The following is a 20,829-nucleotide window of genomic DNA, read 5'->3' as shown; positions in this document are numbered from 1 at the left end:
CGCCTTCCCATAGCCTCACTGCGTGCAGCATGACGCCTTCCCATAGCCTCACCGCGTGCAGCATGACGCCTTCCCATAGCCTCACCGCGTGCAGCATGACGCCTTCCCATAGCCTCACCGCGTGCAGCATGACGCCTTCCCATAGCCTCACCGCGTGCAGCATGACGCCTTCCCATAGCCTCACCGCGTGCAGCATGACGCCTTCCCATAGCCTCACCGCGTGCAGCATGACGCCTTCCCATAGCCTCACCGCGTGCAGCATGACGCCTTCCCATAGCCTCACCGCGTGCAGCATGACGCCTTCCCATAGCCTCACCGCGTGCAGCATGACGCCTTCCCATAGCCTCACCGCGTGCAGCATGACGCCTTCCCATAGCCTTTCCGTGTGCTGCATGTCACCCCCATAGAATTCCCATGTTCACTCCCATATTCATACACATGAAAAAAAAAAAAAACACACACTCACCTCGGTCCCGTTCCCAGGCTCCCTGCTTCGGCTGCTGTCTCTGATGCGCTGACTCTCCGGTAGTACACAGCTGATGTGATGACATGACGTCATCGCGTCAGCTGTTTCACACGCTGATTGGTGGAGTAAGTGGCCGGAGGCCCCTCCTCCACCAATACAAACTACGTGAGACAGCGGGCGGGCACGGTGTGGACCTCAGGTTTTCAGCCCCACGGCTGTCTTGGTCTGGCCTAGGTGATGGAATTAATGCTTGTTCAGGTGATGAAATTAACATGTAGCAATACTAAGGAAATCCTGAACATATGACCTGTTAGGGGATCTTGAGGACTGACTTGTCTACATGAAGACCATAAACCCTGAAAATGCCCCAACCTTCATAATAGTGACAGGTAGAGTTGAGCGACTTTAGTCGGATCGTTTTTCATGAAACAAAATTCGTTTCAGATGAAACTGGTCCGACTAGGGCAAAAAAAGTCGGAGTTTCGTCCAAAACCCGACCCCAATGCAAGTCAATGGGAAATAAAAGTTGGCATTGAGCGGATGACCTTCACCTACTCAATGCCGACTTTTATTTCCCATTGACTTGCATTGGGGTCAGGTTTCAGACTAAACTCCGACTTTTTTTGCCCTAGTCAGGCCAGTTTCATCTGAAACGAATTTTGTTTCATGAAACCCGATCCGACTAAAGTCGCTCAACTCTAGTGAAAGGAGTATACCCTGACTATCTCCCCCTACCCATAGATTGCTGTATAATCCAGCTGCCACCAATGAATGATGTTGTGGGCCCAGCTATTGTTTGTCGGTGACACATGTACAGGTGTTCTTGGGACCTCTGCTTCCACATTTCTCTTATACCTGTGATCTATGGGTGCTTGGTATGACTGCTGAGTAAAGCAGTGGGGCTGGTGGGCTATCTCACACTACAGGGGTTTTCTTCAGTTTGCTGCATAATAAATATTGCATATAAAGCTGCCGCAGACGTTGCTGCACTATTCATAGAAATGACTGAACAGCCTTTCCTGCCACTTTTCTGTGAACGTGATGTAAGTTCTCATGTAGTGAACTGCATCTTCTACGTCTTTAGTATATTGTTATATTGTATTCTGTCTTCCACTTGTCCACAGCTGGGTTCCAGGTGCAAGGATCTGAGAGATATCCATTTTGGACAGTGCTACAAGATCTCTGATGAAGGGATGGTCATTATCGCTAAAGGTTGTCCCAAACTTAAGAAAATTTACATGCAAGAAAACAAATTAGTGAGTATAACAAGAACTTAAGATATCCTTTGTAACCCAATTCTTGGCTGCATTCTGCATCGTATTTCCAGAAAGAAGAAAGTAATGTGACATGTCGGCTGGATTCACACGTGCTGGGTTTTTTTTTTTTTTTTGTGTTTCACCCAAAGTCAGGAGTGGATGCAAGAGAAACTTAAAAGGGAAAGACCAATACTCCTCTGCTCTTGTATCCTCACCAGGCTTAAGCTAAATAGACCTCATCAAAGATGAATGTGTAATTGCTGCATGAATGTGTCTTAGCACTATGTCCATGACCAAGGACGGTTCTACTACATGGTGTGTCTAGAGCTTATTTTTCCTCCAGTGTTGAAGTAACCTACATTTACTGTGTCAATATAATGTCTGTATAGGCAGATGCTCATAATAGCCCAGCTACACAACATCTGTAGACAGAGCTGTGTCGGGGCTCTTGCTTGGGGGAGCCATCCTTGTGAGTGGTGTCTAAGGGTCCATTTAAGTCAATATAGAATCCCTGCACACGTAAATTATGCTAAAGTGAGCTTTTTATTTAATTGACGGTGATGAAGCGACAGCTGACGTTTCGGCCTAACAACGGCCTTTATCACATAGTCGCCCTTTTGAAGTAGAGTTTTGGCAGTCACTGCTGAGGCACGGCGGTGCCTACATCCCCCACTGCGCCACCAATGTTTTTTTGCCATACCAACAGGATCTCTGCTCCTCTAGCACCTGGACTATTGGCTATATTGGATAATCTGCATTTTTTTTTAAATATTGCCTAGCAGTGATAAACTATCCACCGGTGACTGCCAAAACTCTACTTCAAAAGGGCGACTATGTGATAAAGGCCGTTGTTAGGCCGAAACGTCAGCTGTCGCGTCATCACCGTCAATTAAATAATAAAAAGCTCACTTTAGCATAATTTACGTGTGCAGTGATTCTATATTGACTTCACATTTACGGGACCAGAGGCTCCCTTTCACTAGCACCGTTTATTCATTACACTAGTCGAGTGCTAGCCATCTGCCATATCTACTAAGGGTCCATTTACACAGACTGACTGGCGGCACGACTGATAATCAGGAAACCTTCACTGATTTGGTGGTCTTTTAAATATCTGTTTACATATTCAGATCAAAGTAAACAGTGTGCAGTGTGTCATTCATCTGTATGACCTCGTTCAGTGGCTGTCACTCTTCTCAGAAGTGAGAGTCCTGTTGACACAGGACAATGCACCTCTAAGAACGATGATTGTTTAGGCTGCATAAAAGATCATTTCACTTGATGAACACTTGTTCACAATTACTTTGCAGTGTAAATGCAGCTTAGGGCTTGTTATTCAGCCAGTCGCTTCTGCTACACTGATGAGCAGCAAGAACCCCAAAACAATACTGTCTACTACTGCTCTGTGATTTGGCTGGTATAAGCTACTTTATATTTTTTTTCCATGAAGCATTGCCTTTAAATATGTCTCCTTACATTGTTGGATTTCTTAAATAAGAGCTGCTGCCCTCATCAAATCATTTATCCACAGTATATGTGATCATTGTATGATCAGTGTGTGTCACTGGCACTTCCACAGCATTGGGTCCCAAATAGAACTTTAGTATGCAGAGACCACTGCTTTCTCTGTGTACTGGAGCACTGGTCACACTGGTGCACTACTGTTTATATGGACCAATAAGTGTCTAGAGTGATAGTCCCGCATGGACACGATTACACCCTTCTTACAGGTAATGTGGTGAGACATCTGTTTTTTGTTGTTTTTTTTTTTTTTTTTTTCAAAAGTCAGACCCCCAGCAATAATACAATTATTACCTATCTTTTGGATGGATAAATAACGTGGTTTATGGGGCAACTCCTTAATGATGAGACACTGAATTACAACAACTGCTTCAAGTGGAGTTATGTGTAACACATCATGGGGAATTTACTGATACCAGTCTTAAAAAGAAAACTGCTGAATAAGGATGTACCAGCGTGTACCATGTATATATACATTAGATAGAAAAGTTTACATACATTTCATTAGTATTCCGTATCATTGCCCTTAAACTGAATGACGGGGGCGTGGCCTGAGCGGCATGTGAGGAAGACGTGTGCCCGCTGAGCTCCCGCATATACCTGCTTAATTCAGCCGTTCCGTCCCCACAGCACGGCTAGTATAACCCCTGGAGGCTGCACCGGAGTCGGTAGACACCGCGGGGCACCGGAGATCGCTGCTTCACCCCAGGACATGGTGAAAAAAGGTCAGAGAAGGGTGGCATGAGAGGCCGGAGCGGGGAGCCAAGATGGCGCCGCCGCCACAGCGCGCGCCTTAGAGGAGGCCGCAGAAGACAGCGCGGCTAGGAACAGGGCAGTGGCGGTCAGGCTGCAGCGCTTTGCCCACACGGCCGAGGCAGAACAGGAGTCTCTCCAGGACTCTGATATGGACCAGGAGACTGTGGCAGAGGACATGAGCCCGGGAATGGGGGAGGAGGAGGAGGCTGCCCATGCCAGAGTGCAGGGGGGGAAGGGAGCTGAGCCTAGCTGGAGTGATCTGGTGGAAAGAAATAAACAGCACCTCACAGCCTTGCAACTACAAGTTCCAGACGAGCCCACCAACAAAGATGTAATGCTGGCAGTGGTGCACTGTGGGACTGCGATCTCACATGTCCTGACACAACTGGGCTTTCTGCAGGAGTCCATGCAGACTGTGCGACATGAACTGCACAGTGTTAAGAGACAGAACAAGCCAGCTGGAAAAACGTATGGGTGCTGTGGAGAATTCTGCCTCTGACTCAGGACAGCATTGTACAGAGCTCAAGAAGGACTTGGCAGCTGTCTGGGCTAAAACTGACGACCTTGAAAATAGATCCAGAAGGAATAATGTTCGTATTGTGGGCATGCCAGAGCGTTGAGGGAAAGAATCCTACTGCCTTCATTGAAACATGGCTTAAGGAAAAAGTAGGTGAGGACAATCTAACACACCTATACGCAGTGGAAAGAGCACACAGAGTCCCGACTCGGCCCCCCCTCCCTGGTCATCCACCAAGACCTGTGCTTGCTAAAATCCTCCATTACAGGGATAGAGACGTTATCCTTAGATACTCAAGAGAACACCCTGACCTTACAATAGAAGGATCCAGAGTCTCCTTTTACCCGGACTTTTCGCCGGAGGTTCAGAAGATGAGAGCGAAGTTCACAGACACCAAGAAGCGTCTAAGAGCCTGTGGCATCAAGTACTCCATGTTTTTCCCGGCTAAACTGCGTATTGAGGCCTGGAATAAAATCCACTTTTTTCTGGACCCCAGGGAAGCCGTGGACTGGTTGGACCTTAACGAGTGACAGTTGAGGAAGGAGGGGAAGGAGCAGGAACGTGGCTGATGGTATCTTGGCTCGCTCAGTTATTATGGAGCCATGCGGTTGAAGTCTGCGGTCCTGAGGCAATGGACTGCCTAAGAAGTTATCTTTTTGTTTATTCTTATATTACTCTGTTATATGCTGTTTTTTAAGAATTTGTGGTCCTTATGGGGCCTTGGTTTGAATACGGATAAGGAAAAATGCAAAGTGCTGTGGGGTTATATCCTGTCAAATGCGGGTAGTGAAAAGGAACTGAAGCGCCTGCTGAATGGGGTGGAAGGGTTCGACAGCACCCTTACCTGTTGCACCCTTGGTTCAGCCCAAGGAACTGTTGGAGGGTGTTCTTTGGGGGGAGGGGGGAGGGACTAGGTTCAAAATGTCCTTTGGCATACTTGTACATTTCAATATTGGCTATGGTACGGCTGGGGGGGGAGATGGTAGGCAATATGCTATGGTACGATAATGGCTGATTTTAAGATACTTAGCTTGAATATCAGGGGGTTAAAGTCGCCGGTAAAACGACAGGCCATATTCTCCTTCATAACGGACCAGAAGCCGGCGGTTGTTTGTTTGCAGGAGACGCATCTCACACAGGAGACGCTGGGAATCCTGGCTAAGAGATGGGTACAGGCGGGCTTTCAATCTACTCATTACCAATACTCTAGGGGGTTAGTATATTGATTCACTCCAGGACTCAATTTAAGTGTCACCGGGTGGTGGTGGACAAAGAGGGGCAATTTGTCCTTTTATCTTGTATAATCTTTTCTACCCCACTGGTGTTGAGATATATATATATATATATATATATATATATATATATATACCTCCACCATATAGCAGTAGAGTTATCTATAAAGTTCTTACCATTCTGAGAGATTTTCCAGGGGTTCCGCATATGGTGGTGGGAGATTTTAATAATATTCTGGATTCACACTGGGACAGGGGTAGCCATGAACCTCTGAGGCTAGGAGGTAATCTTACGCCATTTGGGGTCCTCGTGCGGGAGATAGCTTTGACCGACTTGTGGAGATGCCGTAACCCTGGTGTCCGTCAATTCTCGTGCTTCTCCTCTACTCACTCCTCCCTGTCTCGCATCGATCTGGCCCTGGGTGATGATCTTATGCTGGGAAAAACTTTAGAGGTTAAATATCTGGCGCGAACGGTATCTGATCATTCGCCTGTTTCAGTCATGCTTGGGGGGGGGGGGGCGGGAACGGGAGGAGTGATAGACCTCTCTGGTGCCTCAACCCGTTTTGGCTGCAGCTAATCGATAAGAATAACGGCTTTATCCCTGAGTTGCAAGAATATCTTAGTTTTAATAGAGGCTCTGCTTCTAGTGGGATCGTCTGGGAGGCCATAAAGGCGTACTTAAGGGGAATGTACATACGAGAGATTTCTAAAATAAAGACCGCCTCTAGGGCAAAATCACAACTTGTATTCAGGGAACTGGAGGATGCGGAAAGGGCCCTTGCAACACAGAGCACACCTGCCACTCGGAAGCGGTTGGGGGAGGCGCAGTCAAAGGTAACCAAACAGACATTAGAGGTGGCGGCGCAAAAACGGCTGTTTCAATCTACTCAATATTTTGAGAGTGCGGAAAGTGTGGGGCATTTGCTTTCTGTCGTGACATCGGCACAGAGAGGGTCTGCGACTATAGCGGGTCTTCAGGATGTGAATGGGCGATTACTCACTGACGCACCGGGGATTTTAAAAATTCTGGAGACTTTTTATGCTGACTTATATTCCTCACATGCTAGGGCCCCGACGGAGGATGTTGTTGCCTTTTTGGAGGCTGCCAATCTCCCACGGCTGACTCCTGAGGACAGACACTCTCTAGATAGACCTCTAAGTCTGGACGAGTTGGAGGAGGCTCTGGGAACCATGTCCAATGGTAAGGCACCTGGGGTAGATGGGTTGCCAGCTGAGGTGTACAAACGGTATAGAACGGTGTTGCTCCCTGCTCTATTGACAGTGTTTAATGATAGTTTGGAACGGGGTGTTCTCCCACCGTCTATGCGAGAAGCTGTCATTGCCGTGCTGTTGAAAAAGGATAAGGACCCAACTCTGCCCGCGTCGTATAGGCCCATCTCCCTGTTGACGTTAGACATTAAACTTTTAGCGAAGGTCCTGGCCATTCGACTCTCAAAAGTAGTAGCTGTGTTAATACACCCCGATCAGACCGGGTTTATGCCCAGCAAATCGACGGCTATGAATATTAGGAGATTATACCTGAATATGCAGGTGGGGGCTGATATTGCCGGGAGGAGGGTGGTTCTGTCCCTAGACGCCGCTAAGGCATTTGATAGTGTGGAGTGGGACTATTTATGGGCGACGCTTCACTGTATGGGCTTTGGCCCGGGCTTTATTGGCTGGGTCAAGCTCTTGTACTCGGAGCCGAGTGCTCGGCTGAGGGCTAATGGTCAGTTGTCTGATCCTTTTTCACTTCATAGAGGAACAAGGCAGGGATGCCCTTTATCCCCGCTGCTGTTTGCTCTCGCGGTGGAGCCATTGGCCTCAAGGGTAAGATCGGATGCTGGCATAGAGGGATTCCGGTATGGGGAGCATGAGGAGAAGGTAGCACTATATGCGGATGACCTGTTGTTATTTTTAGCGGACGTGGACAGATCATTACAAAATACGATGACACTTCTTGGGGCGTTTGGGGAGGTCTCGGGTCTGGTTATTAACTGGGAGAAGTCTGCGCTCCTCCCACTGGACTCAAGCTCCTGCAGTGTGGTAGGTGTGCCGGTTGCAACGTCCCTCCAATATTTGGGCATAAGAATATCCAATAAGCTGACAGACTATGAGAGCCTAAATCTTGCTCCGCTGTTGGACAGGATCAAACAGAAGGTTAAGGCCTGGGCAAAGCTACACCTTTCTGTTGTGGGAAGAGTGAATCTGTTGAAGATGGTAGTTATACCGCAACTCTTATATGTCCTCCATAACTCCCCTGTCTGGCTTCCTCAGAACAGGTTCCATAAAATTAATATGATTTTTAGAGAGCTCATCTGGCTAAAACAAGGCGCGAGAATTAAACTTGAACACTTGCAAAAACCTAAAGAAGAGGGGGGACTTGCGTTGCCCAACCCATGGCTTTATTTTCTGTCTTCCCAATGCCAGCATGTAGCGGGAGGAATGGAGGGCGAGTTGGTGGATTTGGTGGGAGGTCAGAAGATCCTTCAATTCCTAGTGGGGCTGGGATCACTGGTGTCGAGTCTGGAGTCGGGTAGATTTCGATCCCTTGCACTCAGGTTCCCAACGGTGCTTCTAATGGTTAGGGTATGGGATAAGCTGAGGCAGCTGAGAGGAATACGCGGTCTTACAAAGTACTCCCCCATATGGGACAATCAGCATTTGCCATGCATGAAAACGCTCAGAGGCTTTGCTCACACTGGAGGCGGATTGGCATATGGTGGGTGTCGCAGCTGGTGGAGGGAGGGGTTTTTAAAAATTTTGAGCAATTTGGACGGGAATTTCCCCTCCAACGCTCCATGTTTTATCAATATTTGCAGCTGCGTCACGCGTATATGGTCCAGAGCAAAAAAGTTGACCTAACCGTACACCACGACGTCATTGTCCATAGGATTGGTATGCAGGGGTCCACCAGGGGGCTGATTTCGATGGTGTATGGTGGCTTACTTGGACAGGTCCTGTCAAGGCATCCTATTGGTGCACTGACAAAGTGGGAACAGCTGGGTACGATATCAGCGGAACAGTGGGACTCGATTCTATAGATGATTCCCAGATTATCTCTTAGTGAGCCTGGCCGCCTGTCTCAGCTATATATCCTCTATAGGGCATACAGGTCTACCGAATGGTTGTTCAGTAGAGGGTTACGGTTGGATTCGAGGTGCCCCAAGTGCACGATGGATAATGCGGACATTTTACATATGATGTGGACGTGCTCTTGCCTGCAAATATTCTGGATCGTGGTCCTTAGCCTTATACACTTGGTCACGGGACAGGATATTCCCAGGGACCCCACAATTTGTGTTTTGGGCTATGTTGATGAGGTGGGAGGGGATCAATACCTTAAAATTGCTGTGGCCAGAATGCTATTTGTGGCCCGAAAGCTGATAGCTTATCACTGGATTTCTGCCAATATCCCCTCAAGAAAACAATACATTAATAGGTTGAACCAAATATTATATAGGGAAAAGTCTGTGTACCTCAGGAGGGGTGTGCCGCATATTTTTGGGAAAATATGGGAGGGATGGTTGAAGGTTCCAGGCCTGGCTGCCTCAAATCTCCTAGATTAATGGGTGGGCCCTGGAGGTGGTCTCCTGTCGGTTGTTAATCGTCATTTCTCATATGATATGGTTGTGTGATGGAATTGGGTTTATTCGCTATGTACCAGTCCATATGCCATGGGGGAAGGGAATGTTTGACAACATGTTGTAAGTTGTACATGCCTGTCATTTCTAAAACTTTTAATAAAAACTATCTGATTAAAAAAAAAAAAAAAACTGAATGACTTGGATGAAATGTTTTGGGATATCCTTCCGCAAGCTTCTCACAATAGTTGGTCAGAATTTGTGCCCATTCCTCCTGACTAAACTAGTGTAACTGATCAAGGTTTGTAGGTCACCTTGCTCGCACCTACCTTTTCAGTTTTGCCCATAATATTTTCAATAGGATTGAGATCAGGGCTTTGTGATGGACATTCCAAAACATTGACTTAAAGCGAATCTGTCACCTCATTTTTGGCCTATAAGCTGCGGCCACTGCCATCAGGGGCTTATCTACAGCATTCTGAAATGCTGTAGATAAGCCCCGATATAACCTGAAAGATAAGGAAACCAAGTTAGATTATACTCACGGGGGGGGGGCGTGGTCCAGTGCGCGAGGGTGTCGCGGTCCGGTGCCTCTCATCTTCTAGCGATGACGTCCTCCTTCTTACTTCTGCCGCGGCTCCTGCGCAGGCGTACTTTATCGGCCCTGTTGAGGGCAGAGTAAAGTACTGCCGTGTGCAGGCGCCGGACCTCTCTGACCTTTCCCGGCCCCTGCGCACTGCAGTACTCTGCCCTCAAGGGGGCAGATAAAGTACACCTGCGCAGGAGCCGCAGCAGAAGCAAGCAGGAGGACATCATCGCTAGAAGATGGGAGGCGCCGGACTGGACCGCGACACCCATCGGACCGGACCGGATCGGGTCCCCGGGTCAGTATAATCAAACTCGTTTTTTTTATCTTTCAGGTTACATCGGGGGCTGTAAAATGCTGTAGATAAGCCCCTGATGGCTGTGGCCACAGCTTATAGGCCAAAAATGAGGTGACAGATTCCCTTTAATAAATATGATTCCCTTTAATAAACGGGAAAGGTTTATTCTGATTTCATCAACAAATATAAACCTAGCACTCAACTTAAAGGTATTTGCAAGGAGGTTTATTGTAGTACACGAAAAAAGACGTTTCGGTCTATGTGACCTTCTTCAGTTACTACAAGGGTAAATATAATTACGAAACAAAATGTCATATAAAACAGAAAAGATAAACAAAGGAAAAGAGAAGTATATACATACAATAGTCGAAATGGTCATATAAAAATTGGATAAATTGATCGCAGATAACACCAGGTATCCCACACTGCCCATATCACGCCAAATAGTTTAGAAGGAGCCATAGGCTCAGTTTATCCTCTTTTTATGACCATTTCGACTATTATATGTATATAGTTCTGTTTTCCTTAGTTTTTTTTTTCCTGCAGCTCTACCTGTCACCTGGCCCACTGCTCTCCCTCCTCCGCCGTCTTTCTGGGACAATGACTCATTTATAAGCCGAGGGGGAAAGTTAAATTGACATGAAACTCTTACCGGATGTCAGGAACAACCAATCCAAACCACACAGGCAAAGAAATCAAACTATAGATATCCATAAATAAAGTTATGCATAATAATGAGAAATGACATTGGGAAAAGTATATTGGTGATGACAGCTTCAAGACACCTCCTGTATGGAGAAACTAGTCGCATGCATTGCTTTGGTGTGATTCTTCCACACAATCGCTAATGCTATGTGGACTCCTTCTGTGAACTCTGAGCTTTAGTTCCTTTCATAAATATTCTATTGGATTCAGATCAAGTGATTGGCTGGGTCATTCTAGCAGCTTTAGTTTCTTTCTCTAAAGCCAATTGAGCGTTTCCTTGGTTGTAAGATTGGGATTCTTGTCTTGCTGAAATGTGCACCCTTGTTTCATCTTCATCATCCTGGTTGATGCCCGCAGATTTTTATCAAGAATGTCTGTGCTTTTGAAAAATATTAAAGTGAGAGTCCTCAGTGGTTGATAGCCTTTAATGACTAACTGAAAAGAGGGGAAAAAAATTGCAAGCTTTTGAGACTGCTCAGGTCTCTTCATCAGGCATAGCATAACGCAAAGTCCGAAACTTTCAATTCAATGAGCCAATAAAGGGTATCAACCACTGAGGACTCTCAAATTGTAATATTTTTCTATTTACAGGCTAACACGGTACAAAGATAAATCTTTTTCCTGTATCAGTCCACTTGTCCATTCATCCTTTCCTTAAACCATATAAGTTGTGTAATTCATTAGCTGAATAACAAAGCCATATCATAATGTTCCCACCTCCCATACTTCATAGTTTGAATGGTGTTTTTGAGGTGATGTGCAGTGCCTTTTGTCCTCCAAACATAGTGTGTATTTTGGCATCCAAAGAGTTCAGTTTTGGTCTCCTCTGACCAGACTACATTCTCCTAGTCTTTTACAGGCTTGTGTAAATGTTGTTGAGCAAACTGTCAATGTGCTTCAGCATGCTATTTGTTCAGCAATGGAGTCTTGCATGGTAACTGTGCATACATGTCGTAGAGGTTAAGTGCATTACTTACCGTATTTTTCAGACTATGTGACACATCGGACCATAAGACGCCCCAAGTTTTCAGAAGAAAAATAGGGAAAAATAAATTAATGCGTCAAATGAGGCCCATCTTACAGTCCAAATTATTCAGCTTCCCGGGGGAGGGGAGGGTGTGATCGGGAGCGCTGGTGGAGCGGGTTAACAGGAGGTTTTTTTTTTTTTTTTTTTTTTTTTTTTCCCCATCTGATTTTTCTGGCTGTGTGAAGATGAGCAGGCGAGCTGCTGGTTTGGTTTCTCTCCACTAGATGGCACCCTCCTAACATCAGCTGTTTGGTCTCTCTAGGAAAGGCTGCTGTTATAGAGCAGTATTGAATTTCTTGAATATCCAATCTGTTACATCTTGTAGGTTTTCTTGTTTGTAAAAAAAAAAAATCTGGTTGAAACATGTATACAAATGTTACACAATGTGCATCTATACGCCACAGGTGTCATATGAAACATAAGACTTTATAACAATGTATACTTCTGATTATTATATAAGCAGTATACATTTTCAGGGCTGTGGAGTCGGTGCTCATTTTGGTGGAGTCGGAATAAAATGGTCCGACTCCTAAAATATACAATAAATTGGGTACAGTAGTAAAATGCAGAATGTGCTGAATATTTTTTCATAGGAATTTGGGAAAGTTATGAAATGTCCTATAAATGACTGTTCTATTCCTGATCTAAGGCTACATTCACACACAGCGGTTTTCCTCCGTTTTTGAGGATACGTTTTTCAGGTGCAAAAGCAGATCAGCTTTTTAAAAAACTACATCACCTGAAAGGTTTTTGAGCTCCTAGATAATGTTTTCAATAGCAAAAGCAGATTAGAAATCTGCTCTATCTATCCAGTTATCCATATCTGTCTATCCATATCTTATCTGTACCAAAAAGAATGAAAGCCGGATAGCACACAGACTAAAGGTACTGTCACACTTAGCGATGTACCAGCGATCCCGACCAGCGATATGACGCGGTCAGGATCGCTGGTACATCGCTAAGTGGTCGCTAGTGAGCTGCCACATAGGCAGATCTCACCAGCGACATCGCTGGGGACGGGGATCGCTACTTAACTGTCACACTAGGCGATCCTGCGTCCTCCCGCCCGGCTCCACGCGTCGCTCGTCCTCACAGCAGGAAGCGCCACAGGAAGCTGACGACGAGAAACAGTCCTGAACGTTCTTGTGCGATCAGCGATAACCAGCGGGGGAGCCGGTCGTAGGTAAGTATCAGACACAGAGATATCGCTAGCAATATCTCTATAACGTCACTAGTTATAGCGATATTGCCAGCGATATCTCTTAGTGTGACATGCCCTTTACACTCCTTTTTTTTTTTTTTTTTTTTTTTTTAGCACCAGTCAGGTACACCTCATAGCTGCCCAAAAGGACGCCCAGGACAGGCATTGCTCGTCTTCAGTAACATCAACATCAATTGATAGTTGGAATAAATAGACTGCATTCACCACCACATCTTCTTAATGTGCATGCTTTATTTTCAAGTGAAGGGGTGTGCAGTATGAGGTTCTGCAGCAGCTGAGGTGTGCAGTATGAAATTCTTCGGAACAGTATGAGGTTCTGCAGCAGCTGAGGTGTGCAGTATGAAATTCTGCGGAACAGTATGAGGTTCTGCCCCCCCCCCCCCCCCCCCCGCCCATAGTGTGAATGTAGCCTGAGGATCTAGGCTTTATCTTAGCCGAGATAAGTCATAGTGTGTGTGTGTATGTATGTATGTGTGTGTGTGTGTGTGTGTGTGTATATATATATATAATATATATATATATATATATACACACACACTACAGACCAAAAGTTTGGACACACCTCATTCAAGGAGTTTTCTTTATTTTCATGACTATGAAAATTATAGATTCACTCTGAAGGCATCAAAACTATGAATTATCACATGTGGAATTATATAATTAACAATAAAGTGTGAAACAACTGAAAATATGTCTTATATTCTAGGTTCTTCAAAGTAGCCACCTTTTGCTTGGATTACTGCTTTGCACACTCTTGGCATTCTCTTGATGAGCTTCAAGAGGTAGTCACCGGAAATGATCTTCCAACAGTGTTGAAGGAGTTAGCCGTATGAGACTTGTTTTTTGTACTTCTGTAAAGGCATTTTTGAGTTTACCATATAGTGTAGTAGAAAATGGGGAAAAAAATTCCAAGTGCCGTGAAATGACAAAAATACGTTAAATTCTACAATAGGTTTTTTCTTTTTTCAATTTACCATATTCACGATATGGAAAAACTGACCCCCCCCCCCCCCCCCCCCCCCCCCCCCGTCACAGGTTTGGCTTACCGACTCCATAGCCCTGCATTTGCTACTATTCTGCTGCTGACAATCCTTTTGGTCATGTTTGTGGTTATCTTAATGGATGTAGCCATCGAATTCTATGGCTTGATATTTGCTGATGTTATCTTTTTTCGGCCTCTCCCCTTTTTCTAACTTTGATGCCGAAGAGTTTGACGCATGCTGGGGTTTTTCATAGCCACAGTGCACACGTTGCATTTTTGTTGGTTTTTTTTATTTTTCTGTGCAGTTTTGTTACAAAACTTGAATGATTTCCTTACATCAGCAAAGTGGATGATATTTCTGAGGTCTCATGCACACAATGCTTATTTTTTTTCCTTGCATCTGCAACATGACCGTGTGTGTGTTTTGTTTTTTTTTGTATATATACACTGTTTGCAGTGGATTTCACCCATACTAATGAGTGGGGAATGATCTGCACCAAAAAGGCATGTGAAACACGCGAGAAAAATGCTCCTGTTTAATGCAGCGTTTTTCCTGCCAACACATGGAGATTTGCAGCAGAATGTTCTGCTGGAGGATGGAGGAGGCACAAGAGCGATAGTAAAATCCAGCCATCCCAAAAGATGAAATGTTAAAAAATCACATTTAACGAAAATCAATTAAAAACATATTGAAGGAGAAATGGAAAAGGGGACATAAAAAATTAGAGAAAGGATCCTATGTCCACTCTTCAAATTCTCCTTCAATATGTTTGTAATTGATTTTCATTAAATGTGAAGTTTTAATATTTAACAATTCTTTGTTTGGGATGGCTGGGTTTTTCTATCGCTCTTGTGCCTCCTCCATCCTCCCTTTGGGAATATTTTCCTTCCGTGCATCCCTACCTCGATTTGAAAGATCCCAGGACTTTACTTCACTTTTTTGTAGCATTTTCCTCTGCCACTCTTGATTGTGCGCACGTACGCTAAGATTGGTCAGGTATGAATATGACTCCTTCTTCAGCGGTTCTGTAACTTGCTTGTCCTTCAGCTTCATAGCTGGCCACTACAGTTGCTTTGAGTAGACGTTGTCTTGTAGTTTGGAGACGCCATCCTCCAACTGTGTATATTATGTATACTCTGTGGCGATAGTCATGTGATAAGACGCAATATCATAAACTATAACTGATCCGTGTCCCTGAGTCCGTTGTAACGATTACCATACTGACATCCTGCAGCACAGCCGGTGGCTGGATCAGCAAATGGTCTGTGTCTGTTCAGTGTGGTTCTCCATAAAAGACAGAACATTTTTTTTTTTTTCTTGGCACACAAGTGAAGCAGTCTGCACGATTATCTAATGCAATAAACCAGGTTCTAGTTATACAATGCTTGTAATGAGAGAATCATAGAATGGTAGAGTTGGAAGGGATCTCCTGGACCATCTGGTCCAACCGCCTGCTCAAAGCAGGATTCGCTAAATCATCCCAGACAGATGTCTGTCCAGCCTCTGTTTGAAGACTTCCATTGAAGGAGAACTCACCACATATTTTTACAGCCTGTCCCACTCATTGATCACCCTCACTGTCAAAAAGTTTTTTCTAATATCTAATCTGTTTCATCCCATTGCTTCTAGTCTTTCCTTGTGCAAATGAGAATAAAGATGATCCTTCTGCAATGTGACAGCCCTTGAGATATTTGTAGACAGCTATTAAGTCTCCTCTCAGTCTTCTCTTCTGCAAACTAAACATTCCCAAATCCTGCAACCTCTCCTCATAGGACAGGGTTTGCAGACCGGTCACCATTCTGGTCTCTCTTCTCTTAGGCCTCTTTCACACATCAGGTTTTCGCCGTCAGGCGCGATCCGGCACTTTTGACAAAAACCGGATCTGGCGAAATGCAATGCCGGATCCGGTTTCCCCCCCATTGACTTGCATTTGCGCCGGATCGGGCCGGATGGCCATCCGTTTCATCCGTTTTTCGCCGGATCCGGCAATGTGTCGCAATCCGGCGTCTGGAAAAAACAGCTACTGTAACGTTTTTTTGTCTCCGGCGAAAAAGACGGATACGCCGGATCCGGCGTGTCTGGCTTTTTCACACAATGAAAGCCTATGAGCTCCCCAATGCGCCGGATCCGTTTTTTTGGGGCTGAGCATGCTCAGTAGCTCTGCCCACAAGACACATATATAAAAGCATGACAGTGGGACCCTCAGCCACACCCAACATGCCACCCAAGACAGCAACCAGGCGCAGGAGAAGGCAGGAGACCACTGCAGCACCATCAGCACCACCACCCCAAATGGAGCAGCATGCTGAACAACGGGAGGGGAGTCCAGCAGCAGATGAGAGACGGTAATTATCAAATCCCCCATTCCTCAAAACTAGGGCAATGGAGTATCAAGATATTCCTTGGCCCTTTGTTTCTCTTTATTCAACAGCCGCCCAAGAGATGAAGCAGTGGCAGCACTGGCAGCAGCAACAGCACCACCCACAGCCATGGAGTCTGGCCAGCAAGAGGACAGCACATCTTCTGGGAGCCCTCCCTCGCATCGTCAGCGTTTGACGGTAAGTTTTTATTTCCAAAATCCATCATCTCTGTAATATATGTGTATTCATTGCCTTTTATTTCAAAACAGGAATCACAAGCTGAAGAGTAGCTCCCAGAAGAAGAAGGAAGGGGTGGACAGACACCTGGAGTGGGCTCACAATTGGTAAGTTTTTTTGCATCAAACGCAGAAACACAACATCACACTACACACAGCACATAGAAAACAATGTACCGCAGACCACACACAGCAAACAAATGCCAACATCCAAACACATAAATTTTTTTCTTTTCTTCTCTAGTCTTCCCAATCTGGTGCTCGGCCAAGAGGTCCTCGCAGTGCCTCCCAGGGTCGTCGGCGATAGCAACGCGGCGGTAACCAGCGTGTAAGTATAATATTTAAGTTAAATTTTGGTACACTTTTTATTTCATGTCTTAAAGTGTGGTGACTAATTTTGCTATTTTTCTATTTTACTTTAACAGCCTTCACAGCGTGCTCCCGACTCAGACGGTGAGGATGGAGGAATAGATGTGGACCACCTCATCAATCTCGTCAGAGAAAGGGAGCCGCTATGGAATATGGCTGACCGCCGCCATGCTGACCTGATTGTTACCCGACAACTCTGGGAGGAAATCTGTTCGCTCCTTGTGGGCCGCTGGGAGGACCTCGATGCTCGGGCCAAGATTAAAGAGCGTAAGTATATACAGTACCGGTTGCTTGATGTAAACCAGTGTTTCCCGAACTCCAGTCCTCGTGGTCCCCACGGATCATGTGTTCAGGATTTCTATTTACTATGGAAATCCTGAAAACATGACCCCTGGGGACCATGAGGACTGGAGTTTGGGAAACACTGATGTTGTATACTAACCACTTTGTCCTTTATCGTTTCAGGGGACAGAATTGTGTAGCGGTGGCAGTCTGTGAGGGATCGTTTCAAGAAGGAGTTCAATAAAGAGATGCGGGCCCCGAGTGGATCTGGAGGACGCAGGAGCAAGTACAAGTACGCACGAGCCCTGTTCCTCCGGGATACAATGGTCACCAGAAGGTAAATATTACACACCACATGTGAAAAAAAAAATGTTTAGATGAAACAATTTTTTTTTCAGCCAGGGCCATGCCATGTCACTATTTTAATTGTTTTTTTTTACTCTTTATTCCACAGCACGGTGAGCAGCACTCGGGAGCCTGCACGATTGGACCCTTCTGAGACGATCCCTGAGGAGACCGGCACCGAGGGACACTTCGACCGCCCCGGTACATCTGCACCTTCACAGCCTTCCCACACATGCGACCCATCTGTCCCATCCACCAGCGCAGGGGCATCGTGGCCGACAATATTACATGGAGCTGCTGGTGAGGAGATTGCTTTCCCTTTACCCCACCCTTCTGCCCCTGCCACCTCTAGTACACCTGCGGGTACTGGGCGGCAGCGGCAGAGGGGTCAGGAAAAGACTTATGCGCCAGAGTTCTTGCATCTGAATGCATCTTTCCAGAACTGTCTAAAAGTCTTGTCAGACCAAATCTCCGCAGGCTTTCAGCAGATCAACTCCAGCATTCTGGAGGTGAAGACACTTCTGCAAACCATGCATTCAGAAGCAAGATCTTCGCCAAACCACACCTTTTTCAGGTCTGTTGTGGAGCGCATGGCAACACTATCTCCTACCCAGCAGATGCATGTAATGCATTCATGCCATGGTGCTCTCCAGCACGTTACCTCCCAACCTCCTCCTCCCACCCCAGTAGTTCCTCCACCTGCACCCCATCCAGCCACTTTCCATCCTCCCCCTCCTATTACATACCAGCAACCTCCCCAGTACCAGACATCTCCCCACTTCCAGCAACCTGCCCCATACCAAACTCCTTCCACGTACCAAACTCATTCCCCATACAACTTTCCATCAACATCATCTGCTCCTACAGTCCCTGCCCAACCCTCCACTCCACCACCCACCACCTCTTCTTCCTGCCACATGTCCACCCATTCTGTAGCTTTTTCCACACCTTCACCTCTAACTGTTCCTTCCCCACCACGATCCCAGTCCTCACTCCACACTCCCAGTGTCGAAGTGTCCCGCAGCCCCTCCAGCAGTATTTCCACCCCACACTACACAGATTTATAATGTGTTTTTTTAATAAAAATGGTCATTTGGTTTAAAACATTTATTAAAAAAGTTTTTTACACTTTAAAAACATTTTACAAAAAAAAATATTTTAAATAAAAGTTAAATTATCGTTTTACAATGGTTCTGTCATTTCTTTCTGCGGCGAACTATGTTTAAAAAAAAAAGGTTAAATACAGGGTATTTCAAAGGTAAAAAGGTATTCAAAACCAGGTATATAACTGTGGGTAAATTTTAGCTTTTTGCCACAGTTGTGTTCCTGGTTGTGTTTGAAGCAAAGTTTTTCACCTAAAAAGTTGTGTTTATTGTTGGTGATTTCCTAACAATGTACACAACTTTTGTTAAAAGGTGAAATACTTTGCATAAAACACAACCAGGTACACACCTGTGGCCTAAAGGTAAAAATAGTAAGACCATGACAAGATAACCAAACTTGTGTACCTTCTGTACCAACAGTATATACCTTTGCCAACCAAAGTTGGCTAAGGGCACAAATCTTTCTCACACTGTCATCCTGCCAGTGTACTCTGCCTTGAGGTGACATAAAGTATAGTGCAAAATTGTCCCTCATTACTGAAACCGTCACAGAACTTCTAGTGGTAATGTCCTGGTAATCTTGCAAGGTGGTTTCTTCAGAGGTGTCCTCAATGGAAATGGGTTCCTTGCAGATAACAAAATTGTGGAGTACCACGCAAGCTTTTGATCACCTCGTCCACAGTTTCTGTCTTGAGGTTGATCGCAGTCAATAGGACCCGCCATTTGGCTGTCAGAATACCAAAGGTACATTCAACCATTCTTCTTGCTCTTGTGAGGCGGTAATTAAAAATGCGTTTTGTTCTTGACAATCCTCTGCTACCGTACGGTTTCAAAAGGTGTTCTGACAGCTGGAAGGCTTCATCCCCTACACAGACAAATGGCATAGGTGGACCAGATGTTTGCGGCAGCGGTCTAGGGGGTGGGAACTGGAAGGTGTTTCCATACAGTTTACGCCCCATGGCAGACAGTTTGAAAACTTGAGTCATTGTAGCGGCCATAGGCCCCAATATCAACAGCAATAAATTTGTATTCCGCGTCAGCGATGGCCATGAGGACAATTGGAAAATATTTCTTGTAATTGAAATATTCCGATCCGGCTGGCTTTACAATGCGGATATGTTTCCCGTCCACAGCGCCCAAGCAGTTCGGAAACTGACATATCTGTTGAAACTTTTCTGAAATTTCAATCCACCTCTCTGTTGTGGGCTCTGGTAAAAACTCTTCAGCTAAGGAGTCCCACAGTGCACGGCATGTGTGCTTCACTATTCCAGATATGGTGGAAATCCCGAGTCTGTACTGGAAATGCAGTGACGAAAGGGATTCTCCAGTTGCAAGAAATCTGTGGGGAATTAAAAAACAATCAGTTAGTTTAAAATCACAGCATTACATACCAAAACTCAGCTATAACACTTGGAGATACAAACTACCACCAACAAGATTGCAGTGAAAGTGTGCTCTGATGCGAGCATATCCAATAAATGTGGCTTACCTTAAAGTCACCATCAGACGCTCTGCGGGTGAAACAGAGAAGCGGCAATAGGTGTCCGATTTTCTTATGAGGTGTGCAATGCGCTCCACCAAGTAATCAAAATTCTCCATTTTCATCCGAACATATCCAAAAAAATGTATCCGGGTTTCGTCTAAGGTCCATGCAGAGTGTAGAATAGACCCCACGCGTCATTCTCTTGGCTGTGATGGGGTGGATCCACAAACGTCGTCTACGATGCCTGATGAGCTGCTGTCTCGCTCTCTCCTTCTCCATAACAATCACCGTCAAACGATTCGCCTCCGCTATAAAATCCGCCAAATTCTTCAAAATATTTCCAATCACAACATCCATCTTCGCCAGTAACTTGCTCTTCTCTCCAACCTGCAGTTTCTCCTTTACAACCTGTCAAAGAAGGGCTGTAGGAACATGCTATATATAGTTTTCCAGTAGCCAATCCCTTTCGGAAGGCCACAAGGGGCGATTTTAAAA

At 45.5% G+C, this 20,829-nt stretch overlaps 2 protein-coding genes across 7 annotated transcripts in view; both read left to right on the top strand.

The window, feature by feature from the left end:
- FBXL17 (F-box and leucine rich repeat protein 17) overlaps positions 1-20,829 on the top strand; it is a 1,016,894-nt gene that overhangs the window by 14,378 nt on the left and 981,687 nt on the right. For all 3 annotated transcript variants that reach the window (XM_073548112.1, XM_073548176.1, XM_073548245.1), the window contains exon 4: positions 1,591-1,722. In XM_073548112.1, coding sequence (XP_073404213.1) covers positions 1,591-1,722 — 132 coding nt within the window. The remainder of the gene's footprint in view (positions 1-1,590; positions 1,723-20,829) is intronic.
- LOC141050987 (uncharacterized) lies at positions 13,784-19,156 on the top strand. 4 transcript variants are annotated; one of them, XM_073548023.1, is made up of 5 exons: positions 13,784-16,860; positions 16,997-17,080; positions 17,178-17,388; positions 17,587-17,740; positions 17,858-19,156. In XM_073548023.1, the coding sequence occupies exons 4-5, from the start codon at positions 17,652-17,654 to the stop codon at positions 18,813-18,815; spliced, it is 1,047 nt and encodes a 348-aa protein (XP_073404124.1). In that variant the 5' UTR covers positions 13,784-16,860; positions 16,997-17,080; positions 17,178-17,388; positions 17,587-17,651; the 3' UTR covers positions 18,816-19,156. The 4 variants fall into 4 exon arrangements, with proteins under 4 accessions (XP_073404124.1, XP_073404070.1, XP_073403980.1 ...); XM_073547969.1 differs by having other exon boundaries at positions 16,997-17,388; XM_073547879.1 differs by having other exon boundaries at positions 13,784-17,080.

Source organism: Dendrobates tinctorius, unplaced genomic scaffold, assembly GCF_039654945.1.
Source record: "Dendrobates tinctorius isolate UK_male_01 unplaced genomic scaffold, ASM3965494v1 ptg000003l, whole genome shotgun sequence".
NCBI classification, from domain to species: Eukaryota; Metazoa; Chordata; class Amphibia; order Anura; family Dendrobatidae; genus Dendrobates; species Dendrobates tinctorius.
This window is presented reverse-complemented; position numbering and strand designations above follow the sequence as displayed.